The sequence below is a fragment of the Cariama cristata genome, unplaced genomic scaffold (assembly GCF_000690535.1).
Source record: "Cariama cristata isolate BGI_N322 unplaced genomic scaffold, ASM69053v1 scaffold15120, whole genome shotgun sequence".
NCBI classification, from domain to species: Eukaryota; Metazoa; Chordata; class Aves; order Cariamiformes; family Cariamidae; genus Cariama; species Cariama cristata.
The window spans coordinates 69,327-93,339 of record NW_009594256.1 but is presented as its reverse complement, the minus strand read 5'-3'; the positions used below and the strand labels follow the sequence as shown (position 1 = coordinate 93,339).

General features: G+C 35.5%; 1 protein-coding gene across 3 annotated transcripts in view; it reads right to left on the bottom strand.

The window, feature by feature from the left end:
- CACNB2 (calcium channel, voltage-dependent, beta 2 subunit) overlaps positions 1 to 24,013 on the bottom strand; it is an 87,101-nt gene that overhangs the window by 20,369 nt on the left and 42,719 nt on the right. For 2 of the 3 annotated variants that reach the window (XM_009697450.1, XM_009697458.1), the window contains exons 3-9: positions 19,903 to 20,025; positions 15,327 to 15,463; positions 13,461 to 13,537; positions 9,332 to 9,351; positions 5,821 to 5,901; positions 5,452 to 5,510; positions 2,319 to 2,428 (exon numbers count right to left, since the gene is read on the bottom strand). In XM_009697450.1, coding sequence (XP_009695752.1) covers positions 2,319 to 2,428; positions 5,452 to 5,510; positions 5,821 to 5,901; positions 9,332 to 9,351; positions 13,461 to 13,537; positions 15,327 to 15,463; positions 19,903 to 20,025 — 607 coding nt within the window. Of the gene's footprint in view, positions 1 to 2,318; positions 2,429 to 5,451; positions 5,511 to 5,820; positions 5,902 to 9,331; positions 9,352 to 9,496; positions 9,631 to 13,460; positions 13,538 to 15,326; positions 15,464 to 19,902; positions 20,026 to 24,013 lie in introns of all 3 variants that reach the window. The other variant, XM_009697442.1, reaches the window with a different exon arrangement.

Below are 24,013 nucleotides of genomic sequence, written 5' to 3'. Positions count from 1 at the left end.
GATGCAAAGCTTGGCATGCGTTAACGTCAGCTTCTAATAATTTTGTCAAGTTTTCTCATTATTTTCATAAAAAATGCCCAGAAACATGTAACTGAAATAGTGTTTGATTCACTACCAAATTTCAAAACCCTGCTAGATTATTAGAAGTATGGGGGTATTACAGCTTGTGAAAGAAAAGGTTTTGAGAATATTTTAACACAGGTAAAATTAATTTTTGCTCTAACTTCATTGTTAAAATGACCTAGTTGCTCTAACTAATATTTCCCGAGATAATTCAAAATGATTTTATAAATCAGTTAATTTTTAGAATAATTATAAGCAGTTGAAAACCTGACATGTAGCAGGAAATGTTAGGTAATAATAAAAGGCCTGTTACAAAAAACAGAGACACCTATCTATCTATCCACATATTTACATATACACATATATAGTCTCTGTCATCTTTCGTGTGTCTCCAACTGAGGTTCTGTCAGAACTTCCATTTTAAACATGTCTATCAAAAAAATACCTTGACCCAAAGAAAAGATGTTGATGTCCTTAAGGGTAAGGTTCTCCATGAGATAAAGGTGTATACAATTGGGCTGCATTTTTAATGGATTTTTTTTTTCCCCATATAAATTTTTGTGATAGTTGTTTAAATATATGAAAATATTTTAGCATGATAAATAGATGATATGCTTTTTACTGCTGCATATATTTGTGCAGTATTGCAAAACATTGCACCAGCTTTGATGTTCAGGTTGGAAAATTAATCACCACTGTTCTTTTTGTTCCACAACTGGGTGATCTCCATCCCTATTACCAATTTCCAGTTCTATTCAAAACAAGTGACACTTTATCATTTCATTAGATTATTAAACAGACCGCAGCAACAAGACTGAAATTCACACAGAAAAATATTCTTGTGTGTAAAGATATTCATTATGTTGTTACAGTACATTGCACTTTGATATTTGAAAACACTTAAAAGATAACATACTTGGAAGCTCTCAGACTACTTGCAAGTAAAGATTCACAGCTTCCTCATAGCTGAAAGCAAGGATTTTAAGAAGCAAATTTTCAAGAAAGGGAAGTAAAACTTTTTAAGGCAGAGAAGCTCATTCTAAGGAGAACAGTTATATTAGGCAAATTAAATATTCAAAGTACTGGTATACTTAGAAATTTTGTTATAAAACTGATAAAGAACCCATTTAGCAGGATGAATGTGACTTCTTTCCTGTCGCACAAAATTTACAAGATTTCAAGATACAATGCTGTGGACAGGGAAAACCAAGCTCTCTCAAAGGCTACTAAGAGAAATCTGCAGCCTTATAAAGACAGAAACCTGGCTGGAGCATTCACTTGCCATCTAGGACATTTGAGGTCAAGTTCCTCCTTTTTTTGTATTTGAGCAGGGACTAGAACTTGGGTGTCCCATATCTCAGCTGAGTGCCCCTATCACGAGTACGTAGACTCTTGGCAGGATTCATCTTGGCTATCTCCAGGTGTTTCTACACAGGGAATGAGCCAGCAGTGGCCGCGGAGTCTTGGATATAATGCATCTCATGCCAGGGGAAAGGCTGAGATCAGTCCTCATGAGCTGAGACTCCAAAGTGATCACCTTTGCTTGTTTACTCTAAGGACATCTTGGGATGACAAGCTTCAGTTTAGCCACCTGTACTGTAGATGGTGACATTTAGTTACATCCTCCCAGCTAAGTTTGTTTCTTTTTCTGCCTAATAAATGTTTAATTACTTATACAACTGGACAAGATTCAGTACAAAAAGACTCATGTAAGATGACAGATATGCATGCTATGAACCTAGCTATACAGTTTTTTAAAAGCATCTCCCCTTTTCTATCCTTCATATTTTGTACCAACCTCAGCATTAGTTTAAACTGATACAAAATTCAGAAAATGTGTACTTCAATAATTTTTTGAGGTCTAATATCAATAGCTATCATTACTAGTAATCTTATCAAAGAGAATACATAATATCAATAATATCCATATAATTTCAAGTATTCTGAAACTGTCACTTCTATTTAACCAGAAGAACATCTCTTCAGATTTTATTTACCTTATGGATGGCTACTTCTCCCCCCTGAGGCAAACAGCAAAACACAAAAACTGAACATAAGCAGGATAAAACAAAATCAGCACTTTATGATGTTTACCTGGTAGTGATTTTAAAATTATTTCTAGTGCTAGGATTTCTGAATTATGGGAATCATGATTTTCTCACAGCAGAGAGAAGGCTATTTTTAGCTTATACATATGAATTGAGAGTAGTATACCTTACAGGAAATTTATAGATAGCATCATAGCGGGTACTTACCTAAGCTTGATCTTGTATTAGATCGCTCTATTATCGCATGCTTACTGGGATTGTTTAATACTGAGCGTTTAGCAAGCGAGATGTCTGCTGTGACTCGTGTAATTGATATACTGCAAAAATAAAATACAGTAAAATAGAACAGAATGTTACTTATCTTGCAGGGATGTGGGGAGGAAAAGAGACTCATTTAACACTAGAAGATGGCGAAGACTACAGGAAAAAAAGTTGTTCTCAGCAGCACAGTATGCTTTGAACAATGTGAACAGAGAAGAAACTTTATCTAATACTGTTAGAAGAACTATGGATAAGATATCCACTTTTGTGCACCATATCGAAATGCAGTACGACCACTGACTGGGGAGTCAGGCAGGAGGAGGTCAGAGACAGGCTGCAGAAGATAGGACTTCCCTGGAGGCTCCAGGCCTCATGTGGTTAGACTTTACACCAGTATCCCCAGTAAGAATAGGCTGGTCCTAATTCTAGTTAATTTGTTAAAAGGTACTGAATGACAACTTGGCTTACTTTAACCACACATACAAGACATACAGGAATATGCAGAGTTAACAGGTAATGGTAAGGCTTAGGAGGGAAACTAGTACAGTCGTATGACTCTTCTTTTTATTGTTCAGTTTACTGGCATATGTTTTTTAACAGAGTGCAAGAGTTACCTATAATTTTTCAGAAACATCCAGCAACACGCTGGCCACCTAAATATGGGGACTGTAAGACTGTAAGCATGCACATGAAAACTCTGGGCTGAGTATCTGGCAGGCTCAGTTTTGTGTCTATGAGAAAAGATGAGCCAAGAAAGAAGTGGTTACTTCCAGTTGTTTGCACTAACCTGCTACATAACCTTCTGCATATTCTTCTTCCTAGGAAAACAGTTAACTCAGTTTGTTTTGCTTTACAGGGTCAAAATGTACCCTTTGGATAAGTTCCCTTTCAAACTCTGGTCTAAGGAGGTTTATGGGTCACATTTTTCCAGTGCTGAGAGTTAAATCAGACTGATGATATTCCCTTGTTCTTCCTTGTATGATTTTACTTGCAATTTAAAAGGAGGAAATGGATTTGCTAAGAACAGGGAGGGCTCCTCTAGCAAGCACCATCAGATGCTGTTCATCTGAAATGTAACCAAACAGGTCATTTCCCAATGAACTCAACATGTGTGTATATTTATCTAAAACCCTACAAAATCTATCGAAGTCAGAAGTTAATACAGAAAAACAGAATTATTTGCACAATACTGATTAGTAACATGATTTTTGACATTTAGGCATGATTTAACTTAAGCTAGAAACATAACCAAAGATTGTAATTTCTGGCACAGTTCCTCACAGCTAATAATATTAGTCTTGAAATCCAACATGTAATTTGGATTTGCTAGCTAATGAACACTAAAAACTTTTACAGCTTTTGGGTTTGTTTTTTTTGTTTGTTTTGATCTTTTTTTTTCCCTGCCAGTCTTCCTTCCTACATGCAAAAGAAAATAATTTTTCCTTTTTTCAAATGCAATTATGGTATATTAAACAAAGCTAGATTTATGAGACTAAAATGCTATTTTTCATTTTAAGATCTTTTAACGTCTTTTAATGTCATTTTAATGTCTTTTGAGATATGTAACACCAGGAAGAACAAGTCTACTCTCAAAATAAAGGGCATGTATGTTCATATAGTGAAACAATTGCAATGAGAGTGGGGAGAGCTTGGCAGCAGAGTGGCAGTGAAAGCAGTAGCATGAATTTAAGAACCTCCTGTACAAATTTGTTGAGGACCTTGAGTACCAATTCAGATTGCTACTGAAGTTTGGGATGCTTCAAATCTGCTACTATAGACATCAATTGTATTAAGAGTAACTCACCCTGCCACAATTGGATCTACAACTGAAAATTAGGTATGCTCTAAAATACTTAAAGACATAAAAATGCTGTAACTTTTTTCTGATTGCAACACTCACTATTTCATTGACTTCCAATTCTGAAGGTACATATCTAAGATTTGACAACCCTGACTAATATAAAGAGGGACTTCTAAGTGGTTAGGTATCAACATCATCATTCTGACTGAGAAAATCCAACAGCTTAAACCACAATATCTGGTACGTTAAAGAGTTGCATCTGTTGACAGAAAACCTCAAGCTCCCTTTTGAAAGTTTGACAGCACCAGGACAGACAGCATAGCATTACTGCTCTGCTCACTTCAAAACTAAATAGAACATTCATTGAAGACCTTCCAGTTTTCTCAATTTTTCCCCCCCAAATATCAACCCATTAGCACATATTAATCGAGGGCTTGATCTAGTAGCAATATAATCACATGTGGAGAATGCACCTGGTGTCTCTGGTCCGTAAGTCCAAGATGTTTGAATTCAGAACATGCCACTGCTTTTAAAGACAGATTATCATTCGACATTTGTACTACAGTAATGCCTGGAGGCTCAAATAGAAATCAGATTGGACCTTGCTTAGTACACTGTGGGGGATAGGCTGTAACAGCACTCAGATCCAAACCCAGCGAAGTGCAGCCTGTGTGCTACCAAGGGTGACCATATTTCAGCAAGGTGGGGGACTGCTCCCCTCCCCAGCAGTCCTTTTAAGACTTCCCATTATAGAGTTCAGCACTACTGTCAAGCCAAGTTCCCATCTTGAGGGATCAAAAGTTTGACAATCTTCTACATTAGACAGTCCGAATCACGTATCGCTCTTCCCAAGTTAGATGGCACTCTAAAGAACTAGAGCTGAGGAGGAATGGTGGCCCTTGTCAGGTTGTACAGAACCCAGGAGGCATTGATGAGATATCACTTGAAAAATACTTTAAAAAAATAACTTTTTAAGAGTACACATTTATTAAATCTGTAGATAAATATCTAGCAATTTGGAATGTGAATGTCACAGTCATCAAGAAGATGACACCCTTTTGTCCACTCTCAACAAATATATGCCCCTGAACACCTCCCACTGCAACACAGCCACAGTGTGCTTTGCTAAGGAAATTTCCAATCCGCACTATAGTCCACTGATCAAGGAATTGGCTGCTATTCTTGATTTTCTATAAAAAGAATGTAATTATTTCTTAAAAACCTGGTAGTACCTAAACAGGACCTGAACTCAAGTAGATTTGCATTGCAAGTACTTACCGCCCTTCGAATCTATGTTTTAAAAAATCAAATAATGCTTTTTGCATCATATCTGTTACCTATAAGTAAACAAACAACAAATTAATAATCACATAGGACATTCATAATACTTGATGCTAATAATATGTAATAAAGTTGACAGTAAATCTTATACCTGAACAATAAGATTGGAATATAATTTATTCTTAATCTGAATTCTGATATGAAATAAAATACAAACAAGCAGCTATCAAGTAGAAGTAAAAATTGTCTAGATTTTTTTGTCTATGGTATAAATAATGTTATTCAGGTTAACTACCTTTGAACTTTCAAGTACAAATGAAGTACAATATTTTTGGCAAAATAAATCCATTCACAACAATCACTTACCTCATATCCCTTCAGAGAAGGCCCCACTAAAACTACTGGTCGCATAGAAGGCACTACATCATAGGGAGGGATGTGCTCTGTCTGCAAAACAGAAAAAGCTTTCAGCATCACAGCACCTGGAGAAAGTGTTACACATTACTTAAAATATTAGGAACTGAATTTCCAGTGATGTCACCAACACAGGAATCATGGATTCATTAACTTTTCCCGAAAAGCGGTAGTACAAGATAAGGACCTAACAGGTTCAGGGATTTCTTCTGAAAAAGCTTTTCTTTGACTTCTGGTTTTCCTACTGTTTTCATATCTGCTCTGGATAGATGCAAAACTGTTTAGTCTGGAGACATTCACATGTCCCACTCCATAATTCCTAACTGGTAAATTGAACAGGTTGTTTCCAACAGTTAACAACTTGAAGTGATTGAGTTGTGATCTCTGTGAGTGAGTGAGCTGTGACTACTGTTTTCATATCTGCTCTGGATAGATGCAAAACTGTTTAGTCTGGAGACATTCACATGTCCCACTCCATAATTCCTAACTGGTAAATTGAACAGGTTGTTTCCAACAGTTAACAACTTGAAGTGATTGACTCTAGAGCTGTGATCTCTGTTTCCCACCAAAATGCTATGTAGGCAAATTATGAAAGAGAAAAATAAAACAAAAAGGGATGGGAAAAGCATAACACATCTCTTTTTATGTTCAGATCTGCCCACTGCTTGACAAAACGTTGTGACACCACTGCAAATTCCCATGGGAGCACTCATAGTCTGACTTCCACATTTGCATCCGCAATTCATTTGCAAATGAAATAATGACTGATCAAGTTAGTATTTCTAGAAAATTTTCATAAACAGAGCTTGGGATAGCAATTCTTCCACTTTGGGAAGCTCCTGTCACCACCCAAGAATGGATTCTGTTAGTACAGTATTCACCAAACTACTTACTGATGTATTGTGCACAATTTATAAGAAGTATTTTAAAATACAAAGATTAAAAGACTGCCTGCTTCCACAGATTGTAAAAATTTTTATATTGTTACCAAAATAAAACAGAAACAAATTAAACTGTTTTTTTCCTTTAATAAATTGCTATTCAATATATAACACCAAGAATTATTCTTATCAGAAAGAGTTTTTTGTTTGTAAGGGAGGGTTTGGTTTATTTTTGTCTTGGGAAAAAATGACTGAAATCCAAATCCAGGAACATGTGGGTGATATGGAAAAAAGTACGCTAGATCTATTTTTCAAATGCCTACATAATACAAATACATCAGTCAAGATCATAGAATACAGTCACTGTTCATTGTTTCAGTATTTAATGTATCCCAAGGTGTTTCACAATAACATTAAAATAAGTATATACATTCCGAAACAGAAAAACACAAAGACGGACATTAATATAGCGACAGCACAAAATGCTACACAAGCAGCAGTCTAAAGCAGTCTAAAACATGGAAAACGTTTTTGTGAATGTTTTTCAGTGTAACTTATCTTATTTTTTGTGACCTGTAGCTTCACCAGATGATTAGTAACGTAAGAATGAATACCAGTGCCCAAGGCATCATAAGCATGTGGAATCAATTTATTTTACACAGTGCAGAATCTGACTCAACACATTTCAAAGCAAAACCCTGCAATTATGCCGTGCCAGTATCAAAATGCAGCCCTCCTGTGTTCTTGCTAGTATTACTAATAATCTGATAAGCGTATTAGAGACAGATCCTAAGAAAAATTCATTACAGATGTGTAAGTGCTTCTTGCATGAGTGTCCTGATGCAACAGATCTTTGTCTTAATGTGGTTGACTCAACTGAAGGTATCCATACTAGAAGTTAACTAGCTATTTGAAAATCAGGGAAAGCACAGAAATTACCTTATTTGATGGAATATGGGGTATTTTAAAAATCTGGTCTGTTGAAACAGGTATTTTTTTTTCTCTAATCTTTACAGCTTGAAATAATGAAGCTGTCAGCAGAAAATTGAGTAAAAGTTATCTAATGGAAGCATTAAAGTTCTTTAATTTAGCATTAGAGAATCTAATATTTTCTAAGGGACTGGCACTGAGCTTTATAGCTTTCGTTTGCAGACTCAAGTTCAAATAGGAACTCAGAACAATGGTTTTGACCATATGGGTTTTGCTCAGTGGTTTGACTATATAGATTAGTTTGGGATGTCCATCCAGTATTTACTGTAAATGTCAGTATTACAATACCCACTATAACCAGTATTGATTCTGATATTGAAGAAAAGATGCACCACAGAATGAAGAGAGATGGGACTAGCCACCATCCAGGTCCAAGGTGGTTCATCTAGAAGCTGCATCTTCAAAAGATGCTTATGCAGATAGCATCCAATACACGTCAACATGCGTTATTCTTCCTTAGAATTTATATTTGGTTATAAATATGATTAAGTAAGAAATTACTCAGAAGCAAGAAATTGCTGTTGATTGCCACAGTGGACTGTGAATGACATGGTACTAAACAGACCCTACTGAAGCAAATACTGGTGACTTTGGAAATGAGAAGGATCCACTGTTATTTAAAAGAGTTCAAGAATAAAAGAGAGAGAGAAAAAAAAGCTTTATTTACTAAACATGAGAGCATCCACAGCACAGGCAAAGTGTCACTTGGCATTGTTTATAAACAGTCTGTTGTCGCCTGCAGATTTAAGTGAGTGGTTAAAAACAAATGAATAAGAGCTACGAAGACTAAAGATTCAAAAAAAGAAAAGTAGAAATGTGGTTATTTCACTGCATAGTTTGGTTGCTACCTGATGTCTTGATGACTTATTCCAGCAAAGATCCTAGAAACGTATTGCAGTTTGCTGTTAACAGGATGCCAATTGCATAATTCTGTAGTTATTTGGGTTATCTATGGAGAGACATTGGCTCTCCTGGGAACCACCAGTACCATTTCCAATTTCTGAGATACTAAAAAAGTCTGACTGATGGATGGCAAGAACATTTGGCTGATAATTTATACATGACAACAGGAAAAACTCAAAGTAAACCGTCAAAACAAGTCTGTGGTTTTCCACTGGTCTTGTTCATCTGCAGATTTTGCACCTAGTGAATTAGAAGTTTAAATGCTGACTAAATTAAAAATACAACAGTTTTGACTATTTGTTTTCTAACTACAATCTGAGTACCTGATTAGATTCCAATAATGATTTCAATAGACTGAATTACAAGGAAAAAAAAAAACAACTTGAGAAAGATAGAAAGAATAAGCATGCTCTAGAGAGGTGCATTACATGGATTTGTTAGAAATAAATTTCTCAAACTTTTAGAAGGCCTTCTAAGTGTGTCCTATTATTCCATCAAAAAGGATAAGTACTGTAGCAGAGTTTCACGGACACATTGAACTTGGGACTGCTTGTTTTCTTGTACAGAATCCACTAACAGTTCAGTACATTTCTTCCTGAATTCTAGAATAGCTGCACCATTAATCTGGGGTAATAATGCTAATGATGCCAGTGGCAGGATAAACACAGGTAATGTCGATATAAACTTACCGATTTCTGCTTCTGCTTAGCTACAGCAGCATGGAAAAGAAACAAAGAACAACAAAGCATGCATGTTATTGGCTTGTCAAAGGACGCAGACAGTTAACAGGACTAGAAATGTGACGCAGTGCAGGTGAGCAGGTGGACAGATGGGAGCTTGGAAGTCGGTGTTACCTTCTTAAAGAAGGGCATTCTTTTCTCTTTGGAGTGGGGTGATGTTACACTGTTTGCACTGGGTTTGGGGGAGCGATGGTTTGCTGGAATATCATTTTCTTCTGCATCTAAGCCAGTGGCATCTATGTCTATAGCTATATACAGACAAACAATTCAGAATTATCAGATGACAGGGAAAGTAAAGATAGGTTAAAAAGGAAATAACAGGTAAAGAGAAATAAAACTGTCCAGAGTAATAAATAAATAAATAAAAATTAAAAAATCAACCATGAGTACAAACAACAATAGAACAAAGGGAAAATTTAAAAGGTGTGGTACATTAGGATTAGAAGACAGAAGGCAATCTGTAACAGCTACTATAACATTTTCCTTGTTACACCACTGTAAATCCAAACTAGTTCACTGGAATAGATACGACTTTCACCAATGTAAACAACAAAACTTGGTCAACAACATCTGAATTATTTTACAGCAATGAACACTAATTCAAAATGGGTATCACCAATTAAAATTTGAAATGTCACTAGCGTGTCTATATGAAAATTAAGAAACAGAAGAAAAATCACTTTAGAAGACAAAATCAGCCTGATTTACTAGTACAATAATATCTACGTTTACCTCAGGGTAGACTACAATTCGCAGTTTTAATCATTTTACCTGAAAATGCACAGTAGTCATAAGATACATTTATTAGAAACAATAAAACCAGACCTACTAGTAGTGAAAACTAAAAAAAAAATGAGTAGCAGAAGAGAGGAAATTGATCCCAACTTGTCTCACAGACCTGGATCCTGTTGTAAAGAGCGAGGGCTTAGGCAGGGCAAAACGGAAGCGGATACAATAAACCACTGCTGTTCTACCTCAACCCCACAGAGCACACAATGCTTATACCATAAATGGAAAATATTTACCCTCTTTAGCAAGTAAGTAACACCAGTTTAAGCAAAAATGATCATAGACCTAGAAATAAATACATTTTCAAAATGCAAAGCCATGTTATTCTGAATGCTGAGTCCAACAGATACCTGCTAACTACATCCGAAACAAAAAAAAACAAAACTAGCCAACCAAACCAAACCAAAACCACTCACCAAAACATTCTTGTTTACAATGGTCAATCCTAATCTTAAGTAATTTACTAAATTCATCTTCAGAAAGCAACTGTATACACAAAAGCGATCCACAAAGACGCTGTACAACATCACCTTTGTGTGTAAAGATCTTACCCACCTCTTGACACACTCTGGTAACACATGCTTATCTTGCCATGTCATTATGTCAAAGTGAATCTAACTCTAAATAGATCTGTAAGCAGTATTGTTTGCATTGACTTCATCCAAACCCATAATTAATCACTGCAAACCATTACAAAGCCACTTTAGCGACCTGCTTTCAGTTGCCTGTTGAGTGAGACATCAACTAATACAGCAGCATGTGCCATTAAATTACGCAACAAATAAGTATTTCTGTCAAGCCTACGTGCAGCTACTGATTTAAGAGACACTTGGGGCAGTGATCTCTGCTGTTTGAGTAAAGCATATTTTCCCATTTGAATTATCCACAGATCTAATGCCACGATGCCTGACAATCCCTGAGTTAGAGAAATGTGCCTTTGAACCTGCCCTTGCCAGGAAAGCCTGGAAGTAGATCTGCACCCTGTTTCTACACTCCTGCTCCCTAAAACCAGCCACAGAAATGAAGTCACATTTTCTTCTAGCAACACTGTTCCTTCATCCCCTTCATAAGTGTAAAAAGAACGTATTATCTTCTCTTGAATACAGGTCAGCATAGATGCTATAAATCATTCATAATAAGGCATATTAAAACTCCTTTAGTTCTACGTTCAACTAAAATCATCAGTAAAGAAAAATCAGGGTTGTTAAATTTTTTCCTGTAAAAAAGAAATGCAGCATTTGATCAGCTAGATATCAATATCACCTTTTTTCATTCTCAGTCTTCATACTACGTAACATCTTCTCTGATAGGTCTTTTACTGTTAATTATCTTTAGTTCATTGGGTTTTTTCTCAAAGTCATTTTCACCATTGTCCTCATCCTGTTATATCAATATAAAATTGATTACTTAAATGGCTATAAGCCTCCTTTTCATTTGTTTTTCACTGGTTCTTCATCTTGTTTGGTTTTTTTTTGTTTTTGTGGCACTTGTTTATATTGAAAAAAAAATCCCTGACTCAAAGTCAAAAAATTCAGTTAAAATCTCTTCAACCCATTAAATAATTTATGTATTTGTTATTTATTATGCTTTCAAAAAGAGGAGGCCTGGGAATAATAAACTGAACTGTACTTCAAAGGCACTTGAGTTCTTGTGTTAGTCACAAACTACACCTCTTTCACCCTTCTTGGGATGTCTGAAGATAAGCAAAAAAACCCAACAATGCTGACCCAAAATCTTAAGGTCACAGAATAAGCTAATGTGCACTATTCATAAATATTCTTCCAAATCTTCAATGTAACTGAATAAACGTTACCAGATTTCCTTCTTTCACCAGAAATCCATGCTTCTGAAAACCACTGTCTGAAGAAACAATTCAGTGCAATGAAAATTACAGGACGGCTAGCAATCAGTCAGTTGGTAACCTAAGTTGCTATCTGTTCTCTTATCTCTAAATTCTGTGCAACATTCTGGAAACTTCGTATGTACTGATCTCCAAGTCTTTTTAGGATACAAAAGATTATTATAGCATTTCAGATGCTCTAACTATACAATTACAACATAGGTCCATGGACACTTTTACTGCCAAAAAGCAGTTGTTGAAAAAGTGGATCTTAACAATAAATGGGACAGTTTAAAGCCATCACAAAATAAAAGACTAAGGTGTGTTCTACAGACTTGTGATGGACACATATTAATAAACTGAAAATATATTAAAAAAAAGAGAGGTAAGGAACTTCAATGGAATTTTGATAAACTGCAACTGTAATGAAGTTAGTTGTTACAAACAAATTCATGGTTTCACAAGACAGATATATTGTTCAATTAATTACATCAAATGAAGCTACTATCATAACTTGATTGAATTCCTCTGTCTCTTAATGTCCATGTAAATACTTTAAAATCTTCATGATCATTTTAAGATGCCTGTTTGCAGAGCAGGCTCCATATAAACTAATATGACTGGAAAAGACACATCTTTGTCTCGTTGACAAGGCACTAGCAACATTCATTAATATTTTCTGATTTCGGATGTTCAAAATGTACATTTTCTCTCTCAGGAGAAGATAAAACATCCAGCTACACAGGAGTTGAATTTAGTACATTTTTTTTTTTAATTTTTTTTTTTTTGTAATCTGCTATGCTTTTTTCAAGGAGCTAATATCAGTTTCCTCCACCAAGTTGCCACCTATCTACTTTATACCTCTTGAATCCCACATAATTAAAGTTAAATCTGTCTGTTGATGCTCTAAATACAAAACAATATTTGTGAAAAATTTGTCACAAAAGGCAAAAAATATCCAGTGTGCTAGAATGATGTGAAGCACACTCTCATTATAAGAATTGTGAAACTGAAAGTTCCTGTTATTATAAAATAAAGCCATTCTTGATGCTACTGCAGAAAACTCTTGGGAATTTTTGTTCTTGTTGCTGCTTTTTCTCCTGTACCACAAGGTATTCCTTGTTCAGCACGACTGCTCAGAGCAGACCAAACCTCTAACTATCCTACTGCAATGCAGTCTCATCATTTTATTATGTCTTTGCTATAAAGTACCATGGTAAAAGCAAAGAAGGGAACTTTGTGCATTGTTAACAGTCTTATCATTGCCTAAACTTGCTGGCATTAACTCGATTACTTCAAACCTACACAAACCAGCCTTATAGGGCAACGCAACCACTCAACCTTATACAAATGAAATACAGGGAATAAGAAAAATAGAACTAAATGTGTACAAATTTTAACAGATTAGCTGCACGAGTCTGTAAACTGAAGGGTTCATGATCTACTCACCAGATGATGGAGGCGTCGATTTTCTGGAACTAGGAACGATGTCACCCAAACTGGATGAAGAGTTCCCTCCTGATTTACTGGAGTAAAACAACAAATTACTTTGAAGTTTCATAGCTTTCTCAGTATTTATTCTAGTTTATTTATTACCTGCCTTCTAAATGAGCTGCTAGCCGAGAGACAAACAGTATTTCTGGAAGTGGTATAAAATATACATCTTACACAAAATGTGTGTACATTTTGAGGACTGAGGAACTGCAAACATCAATCATGCTCCTTGTTCTGCTGTGTAACTTCATTCTGCTGCACATGCTCTCACTACCTCACGATCTTGATGCAATCCAATTATTAATATGGCTACCGATACCTAATTATTAATATTACTACTCATTACTAATACTTAAGCCAGTGAGCATATCTGTTTCCCTTAAGAGAAGAGTTATTGATAGCTCCCTAAAGAAAATGATAATGTGCTTGCCTAACATATTTTCAATTTAATTAAAGTACAAATTCTTTTGCTATCTCAATATAAGGTAGCACTTAGGGAAAAAAAAGTCTCTCAAATGAAGATAAAGCAGTCTAGGGTTTTGTCAAGTTCTGCTTTGTGAAAACTTACCCAAGGTGTGAAAAAGAAACAATATTTTAGTGATTTTATTTCAGTAACCATAACAAGAAAAGCACTGAAAAGAATTTAAGAAAGGCTATTTCACTCCTCAAATAATTCATATGATAGTACTAGTTTCCATTTTCTCCATCTTAAAATACTGATAAGTACTAAATAAATGCATTTGTGGTGTAGGACAGTGTTACCTCCAGTGAGAATTTTCAGAGAATGGAAGCCTTTACAATTTGGAAAGGGATCGAATCATTGGGTCAGATTTGGCTTTATCAGAAGTGTCATGAGAGGAGTAAGGAACCTGATGTCCTCCTGCTGAGGTCAGCACACTCACAGGAAAGGCATTTCACAGCTGGTGAATGTGGCTGAACACTGCAGCATCCTGGTCTCCTCCTAGTGTAGACAGGCTCTTCAAACACTGCCGCCCTTTCTATTGAAGTAGGAAAGCCTTTCTGGCTGCCCAAATGTTTCCTAGCTGTCTTCTCAATTTCAGGTCCACCCCACTCAGACATATGGGAAATATTTGCTTCCTATATACCCAAAGGGAAGCAAGGGGCATTTGCTTCCACGTGTGTTAAATGCTTACTGGAAAACTACTTTATTAAGAATTCTACAGTAAAGATGACATTATTACCATCTTGCAGTATTGTTCAATACATTTAGATACTGAATCTTTATTTTTATGTAATGACGGCTGCAGAGACAACAAAGGACTGGACACGAAACTTCCATCATAACATGCAGTATTCTTAAAAGCTGTATTTGTAGGCAATGAATTTGATAAGACCAAAAAAATTTTTTCCCTAAGAGCTAACTAACAGGCACTGGCTTCAGCTTACAAATAAATTAATCTTAACATTTTCTGTAATTTCTAAAATCAATTTAAAAGTGTTTAGAAATTGCAAGAACACGAAAACAAGTAACAAATGCTAAAGAATTTAGGGAGATCTATTTTTAAGTTAAAAACTGTGCTTGCACATAGTAAATGTACTAACTGCAATGTATATTTGCAAATATTTTATGAAAATAGAATGAAATAATAGCCATTGTAGGCCACCACAGACCACCAATCTAAATATCTGCTTTCTCAGATTGCAATGATATTAATTATATAAATAAATATTACTTCTTTCATTGATTCAAAATGTTTGTAGTTGCCAATTACAATAATTAAACAGAACTATAGCACATACAGTATTAACTTCCAAGTTGTGTCACAGTCAATGCTACTATTTTTAATGATTTGTTATTACCTGGAGTAGAATTTTCCTTGTTTTGCCTTTTGTTCATGCTGCAGCCTCATGTTTTCTAGTTTGACTGGGCTTGGTATGAATCCTATTTCACAGCCTTCTTTTACCAACCGTCCTATCCACCAGTCATTATTAAATTTCTAGAGATTAAAAAAAAAAAAGAAAGAAAAAAAAGTCATGTACTAAGAAATTACTGTATTTGGGATAATTTTGTTATTATTTTTAATTTGCAGCTAAGCCATTTTATGTAATTCTTCCCTGCATTTAATCACTAAACTATGTTATTATGGCAATGAAAAATTGTAGTAATATTCAGAAATACATTAAAATAATTATACCTTGCAAATTATTAAAATGCTACAGTACTTAAGCAGAAACCTTTCTTCATAGACTTTATGATTCTCCTTGGCTGTTATTTCCACCCATTTCACCATCTTTATCTTTTTCTGCTTCACAGTCTTTTCCTCTCATATATGATGGTTGCTTTTGTTCTCCTTTGATGTTTCTCCTTGGTGGACATCAGAGATTTCTTCTGATCTGCTACTACCCACTGAAATAATTTTTATAGCTCTGTAATAATCTATTTTTCTTATTCCATTATATTCAGTTCTTTATTTTTTTAAAAAACCCACTACTTCTCAAACTCCCTCACTTCTCTGAATTCACTAAAATCTTCTGAAATATGACTACATTCCACTGCTTATATGTGCTCATGCGATCTACATCTTAAACATACTATGATAGATCCACGAGGAATGGATATCTTTGGATAACTGAAAAACCTTACAATTATACAAATGCACAACATAGTCCAATTAACTGAATTTCATCTATATGAAATATGAGATAATGACTAATCTAATAATATTTATTCATACACATGCAGGGGATTTTGTTTGTTTTGCAGAGGTCTGTAGAGCAGAACTATTTGCTTTTGCATTTATTATTTATTCACCATTTTTGGATGACAATAGGTCACTGTTATGCATGGCCCCACATGCAATACTCTAGGAGTTCCATGGGAATATCTACCACCAAAATAATAATTTTTGGATAATTTGGATTGTTTATGAAACTGTAAGATAACAGCTGAATGGGAAAAGAAGTTGCCTTCTTGAGTCTGAAGCTATGAATATAGATATAATAGTGCGTGCTTAACTATTTAATAAGTAGTTTTAACAAATGTTACAGTTAGGAGTAAAACATGTAAAATGTGTGGGCTCCCATAAAAAGGAATTAATTTCACTGAGAATACAACGTTACTGGATCAATGATACACAACCTAAATTGCAGTATTATTTTTCATTTTGGCTACTATAGAAATGTTGCGATGCTTGAAACCAACTTTAAGATATTTAGTTAACAAAAGATAAAGATTAAAATAAATGCACTTTTAAGTTCATAAAATATTACGGGATCTATATCACTGATCCAATGAGATGCCTTTATGAGCAAGAATATCATCATTTACTAGGGAGGTAATCTGGAATAGCGGTTTCTCAAATCTGTATTAGATGGAAACATATTATTAAAATCATAATTTTACTTGCCAAATGCTAACTAAAGGTAGGCATGTGCATTTAAAATATGTTGTAGGATAACATAGGTGGAGCAAGACTATGGCAATCGAGCCAATGGAGGTTGCCATTATATAGATCTGCTCTACGGTATACTTGAAGTCTGCAGAAGTAGTATCATTAACTTGGTAAAAGGAAGAGATAGATAATTAACAAACACCATTAAATCAAAATCTGAACAGCCACTACTTTTTAATGCTGTCCTAGAGTACAACAGACTACTATGCAACAACATTAATTTTATTATAATTGATAGAAATGCTAAATCCATAGGAATTTTTTCTTAATATAAAAATACAAGCATGTGAAATTCACTTCTGCAAAGTCTCAAAGCTAAATGCTGTGTCAGTATATGAAAAGGTTGATAAGATCCTTTTATAAGTAATTAATACTACACATAATGCTTTCTAATTTTAAAACCCACTAGTGGAAATCTTGGTAGTGAGGTGTCCAACTCTCAAGGTGCTGTCTGCGATGAGTGATTCTCTGTAATTCACCTGTGCTTGGAGTGCCAAGGGAAACATAAATATGAATTAAATGCAAAGCAGAATTACAGCCATGCATTAAAGCCTCAAAAGATTCAGGAGTGACTATGATGAAGCGCATGCTTCCTCCTGTAGGAAGGAATCCTTCATCTTTATATGTAAGGAGTTTTAATGAATGTAAACTAATAATGAAAATAAATTTCCCTCATACTTATTCACTACAGTACTTTTCACTGTCGCCTATGTACACTTTGAACTGAGGTTTTTCTTGTTTGAGCCCTCTCAGCAGCACAAATTAGGAGAACACTCCTTGCAGACAAGACGAGGACAATATTGATCCAATACGGCATTACTATGCAGGCAAAAGTTACTGGAGATCAACTCAGATTTCTTTATTTCTAGCAACCAGTTAGGTAAACAATATAAAAGCAACACTGCATCTTATAGTCAAATATGTTTTTTTACTTTTCATCTGCATAAATAATTAAAGTTTGGACATTTCAGTTCCCCAAGCATTAACTATAGGGAGCACCAAAATTACTGAAGGATCAATATCTGGTGGGATATAGAGCCTTGGAGAGTGAACAGGGCATGGCCACAGAAGATGAAGGGGAAGGACATGGCCGCTGGTCAGGGCACCCTCTTGGAGAGGTTTGACCCGACCAGATACAACAGCCACTGCTAAACGCAGGACCAGAGAGTCCAAGTCCAAGTCTGACTCCATGCGGGTCCCTCCCACCTCTCCATCCCAGCAGTGCACCCAGCCCAGGTGCAGCACCCTTCCACAACTCAGCTCTGGCCTAGCACCGCTAGACAGTCAACCTTCCTTAACCACTTAGAGAAGAAACAAGGTATTTTTAAAGGCAATTAGCGCAGAGTGCCTGTTCTATTACACTTGAAGCTGCAATAACATTTTAATCTATTTTTCCATTCCTCGGTGCTACATGCAGCCATAGACAATATAACAACTCAGCTGAGCTAAGCTTTCTTTCAAGGTATTTCTGGAGATACAGAAACGTTCAAGAAACTTTTTCTTCCTCGTTTTCTTCCATGCATATTTACATCTGAGTCTAAGTTGTGCTGTGAGGAAAAAACCATAAATTATAACAGAAAATCTGCTAACACTGTGTTTCTGGTTCATATGGAAACAGGAGAAACACTTGATGTGAAGTCTGAGATTACCATTTTGTTCGAAATTCAGATGGAATAGATGACTACACAAAATCATGTAATCTAACCAAACTGAGTTGTATTTTCCAGTGCTTCCAGACTCACCGGAGAGAATGCTGATTATTTTCTTTTGCCAGAACCCTGTGCCTGCTCATCTCTACTTTTGTCACAAGATAGAGCAGAGCAGTTCTTTTGCACTATCATCAGACAGAAAACATATTTCCTTCACTATATACAGTCTCAATCCAAATTATCCCTTTTTTGTGTGTTTGATATATATATATGGAAAATTATTATCATTAGTCATCAGTATCAAGGCACTAAAAGTCCATTTCTTTTGTTTCCTTAGTCTCTATCCACCTGTATTTCTACCTGCATACTAGGAATATTTCTTGCTTTTGCAAAGCACCTGCAGCAGCAGAATCATTGTGCATCATCAATCATAACTACTGAGGCATTTTTCAATTATCTAAAATGGGGCAAAGACATAATTTCAAATGCATGGCTAAGTTGTTCTCATCTTTAAGCTAACTTTCTAGTTCTTCTGCTACAAATTTCCATTTCCAGATGGACCATTTTGTGACAAATCACAATGGAATATGACCAGAGGCTGGGAAATCTCGTAAAATGAGGGAGTCATTTCGAAGGGAGCAGCAGGCTGCTAAGGAGGGCCTGTGTGGGAAAGTTACCAAGTTATTTGCTTCGGATTGTCTTGCAAGGAGCAGAGAAAGAAAACAACTTTAAGTGTTTGAAACTGTAAAAATTGAAAATTTTTGAAGCCAAACTACAGGAATAGAAAACCAATGTAGCAAACGCAAAGTGCCTTTTTTTGACAGTTCCTATCATCTTGAAACATCACATCAGTTCTTCAGTACATAATCATTAACAAAATACTGTCCGTACCAGGGAAGTAACTTCCGTGAAAAAAGGAGACTTGAGGATTTTGGGGTTAACTGAGATACAGTCACACAAATAAAAGAGAATCAGCCCTTGGCTGCTGAATCACAATGAACACTACAAGTACTAGAATGGTAAAACCCACAAATATTATGTCACTGAATATGCAGATGTCGATTTTTAAAGCTCTAAATAAGTGATTTTTACTAGGGAAGAAAAGCACTTGCTTTCCAAACTTCATTAATTTGATCGTAAGGAATTTGTGCCATTGCTTTTAAGGAATAGTATTTCGAAGAACATTCAGTTCTTTATACACACTTACCTTATTTATACAACATTTGTATAGTGTTTTGACAATGTGAAGTGTTATCTTAACAGTAAGAAAGAGTACCACTATTACTCAAATAGACCCTTAAAGAGAGATTAATTTACTCCTCTAGTTTTACTTACTTCTTTAACATGAAGAAAATCTTTAGCCTCAAATGAGATGGCCATGCCTGGGACTGGAACATCGTCATCATGAGCTGCACTGTACCCAACATTTGTCCGAACTGCAAATGCAACAGGTTTTGTCTGCAAAAAAAAGATAAACAGCATGAAGATTTCCCTTGCAAACACATGTATATTTACAAACATATACACAGAGGATGATTTCTGTAAGTTATATTTTTAAAATCATAAAAATTACAGAGAACTCTCAAAGCATCCATGTAAAACATATGAAAAGTCACATTTACTCACCTCAGTTATTTAATATCAACACATTTGATAGAATATAATATTTTTTCTAGCTACTAGTGTTCTGAATTAATTTGGGATAAGTCAAATCAGTAATTAGAAATCATAAACCCATTGGCAATCCATATACTACCCTCAGCTTGCAGTTCTGCTGCCACGCTTGCCCCGAGCTACGGAGGAGCACGTGCCAGCCCCAAAGTAGTCTTCAGGGAAAACACAAATTAGGAGGAGCAGTGCCAGCAGCTGCCAGTGACTCCTACACAAGACACCTCACTGCAGAGCTATTGGGCAGTAATGTGCCCTCAGATCACCAGGTCGTTACCAAATACCAGCCACAGAGAGATTTGCTGGTTCCCATAATTCATACTACAACCTATACTGGTAGTTGATATCAGTGAATTACAGGATTTTCACAAGTTCTATTTTCAAGAAGCAGTTGCAGGAAGAGTCAGTGGTACCGCCCAGCCCCCCAGTTGCCCTCCAGCCTCCTGCAAAGCTTCTCCTTCCAAGCCCCACTGGTGCTGAACACCTTTCTGCACAGGTACGGTTAAGCAGGTAGTAAAAGCTGCCATCCAGCTCAGTCCAGCCTATAGCTATAGAGGGCTTTCTCTCCCTAGATGTACAACCAGATTATATGAGAACAACCTTTATTCTGGTTTATTCTATGCCAAACAACACCCTGAGCTTGCTCTCCTGACACAGGGTATCACAGAGTATCCCTGGGACCCACCATTGTCCTACCCCAAAGTTAAAATTTTAGCCCACCCCAAAATCCTCCACACTGCTCTTATGAGCTAGTCTGAAGTCCCTATACATTACAGCTGGTAAAATAAAGACACAAACTGAGTCTCAGAGGTGCTCACAAGTGACTGAGGAAGGCGCGACATAACTTGTCATCTTAAAATATACTAAAACTTCTACCAGACAACAATTTTAGCTTCATTAGTTGGTATCCATCATCACTTTGGCTTGGCTAAAAATAGAGTATTTTTCTGAGACGACAAGCAAAAAAATATATCTCATTTCCTACATAAGGAATTGCTTCCATTTATTCTCAAAGAAGAGGATATGAAAATGTATCCCCTACTTCATGACAGCAAACCTGAACACCTGAAACCAAAAATCATGCTATATTTTTCTGATTATCAAAAATCTCTGCCTGCTCCATCCAGGATTACTCTGACAACTTGCGTAGTGGTAGAGGACAGAAATCTGTCACATTAAAATATGTGCCAAAATAATGAGAGAGATATATATAAATAATTCTAAAGACAGTGTCATGCCACATGGGCTGGAAAGGACAGTTCGAAATAAAGGGAGAGAAGGTTCCCTGTTCCTTAATTTAGGTCTAATGTGCTGTAAAAGCCACAGGGTTCCAATAAAGCAGATTTTAAAACTCCTTAAATAGGCCTGTATTTGAATGAACTACCACAGTCAAACAATTTACATCTAAATGCACATTCTAGGAAGGCTTTTTAATGTAGAAGGAGAAACAACAAGCTCTTTCATAACAGCGAGGTCAAAAGAGTCTCTATGTCCAGAATTGAAACAGGTAGTTTCAATGGAAATAAATTTTGGAAGAGGATTGAAGAATGGGCTTCATTTTTATGTGGTATTCTGGATCTAAATATGTATTTGCACAACGAGATGATCAGGAAATTATTGGGAAAGGACTTTATTCTTTCCCATCTGTTTTTTCTTCTGGAATTAGTGGAAAAATCTTAAGAATCTTAAGAAAGTCTGGGTAGAAGGGCTTTAAAGACTGAAACTGGTACCATTTAAACAGGCACTTAAACTGGAAAGCCTATGGCAGACTAAAAAATTAAACACAGCTGAATATATTTACAGGTTGAAATAACAGATCCCAAGAGTTCAATGTCTTTCTTGGTGTTTAGCCACAATTAGAATATTGCAAATAGTCGATTGCTTTTCTTTGCAGGTCATCTGTTCTAGAAAAAAAATAATAAATTAACAAATTAGAGTACTATGTGAAACGCAATAATAAAATAAATAGACAGTAATTTTTAAAGTGTCTGCTTTCTTTCAACATGGAAAATCTCATTGCTGTTGGAACATGCTGGAGATGTTACTCAATAGATACAGGTTATATAAACAACTTGATTATACTTGCACTGTGCAACAGCAAAAAGTTCAAACCAGAAATAATACTTAACAAATACACAGACACAACTGATAAGTGGATCAAATTCATCCATTAAGAGGAAGAATATGTATAACAAGAGGGAATTGGTTTAGATGAGTTTACTAGATGTTCTTATTAGCTACCATCACATGTTAGAAAATGATTGTCACGATTTTTTTATACACATAAAAACCACAATCAAAAACCAATAGCTGGCTTAACTCATTGTGTTGGGCATCTTTCTCATACCCTGAACTCTTCCAGCATGCAACAAAAGGAGTTTAGGCACCTAATACAAATTTCTGGATTCCAGTATGAGACAGGTATGTAAATGCTAGGCACACATGTCCCTTAATAAGCCCTTAATAAGCCCTTAATAAGTTAACCTTGTCATCACACAGATGAACTGTTAGAAGGGCATCGAGATATGATTATGCATTCATGATAGTATTTCTGAAAATGGGCATTTATGAGAATGATCATCCAAAAAATAAAATTTGGTGATTCTACCACATCAATTTAAAAACCTTGTAGTGTTGATGCAACACGGATATGTCTGCTTTCCAGCAGCTCAAATTCACATCTTATTCCACTCTTCTACAATTCTCTCAGTTGTTACTAGCACTCAGTTACCCTACATAAAAGATAGCTAACTCTTACAGAAGTGGACATTGCACACAAAAAAAAAGAGTAGTCATATAGGCATTGAATTCAGTGATCTTATGTATCTTCCTTAAAAACAAGAGATAACATAAATTACTGGGCTTTAATATTCATACAAAACCCCACAACTTTCCTGAATTTAGAAATTACAGACTAACAGAGTGGATGCTTTCCATGCTATTACTCATTTCAATACTGAAAATACAGATATGAATAAGCATTAAATTGTCAAATCTCCTAAACAATACTTCACCATTAAACGGTACAGCAGGGAATAAATCATTCATCATAATTAAGAATGATCTTTTTGTTAAAGCATAGTAAACTGTCATTGTAGAAATGTATCTCAGAACAAGAATGGAAATACTAAGGAACAATCTTTGCCAAACACTGATAGAAGGAAGACATGCTTGCTTATCCATTCTCACGTTTGGTATATACTCTACTGAATCTAAAAATGCTCAACAGAGTATTGTGATTTACTCCTAGTAGTATCAGTGGATGAAAGACTTTAGCCTGACTAATGACTTTAAAATCTTTGCTGCATTGCCACAAACAGACATCTTCAGCAAGTTAATGTCCTTGACATACTTAGAAGTCATCTAAAATTTCCTATTAAAGGGCAAAACGTGACTACCCAAGAAAAATGGCAACTACTCCAGAACTATCTTAACATGAAATATAAGTAACAGGTAAAAAAATCCTCTCTCATTTTCTACCATCGAAAAATTAATGTAAAACTCTGAGTAGAAAAATAAAGCAGAACACTGAGCTACAGATATTCACAGAAACTTGATGTCCCATTTTAGATACTTGTCATACCAGTAGAAAGAGAGACTGAATCACCATGGGGTTAGACTACAATAATTCATCTAATTGAATATTTAAAATTAATTAATTTATAAATGTTAAATGCTAGCCTTTTTACATAAATAAAGAATTCTGAAAGTTTCATAGAACTGTTAAATTAACTATTTTTTCTTTTCTTGAACTACATTATCTTGAACTAAAAAAATC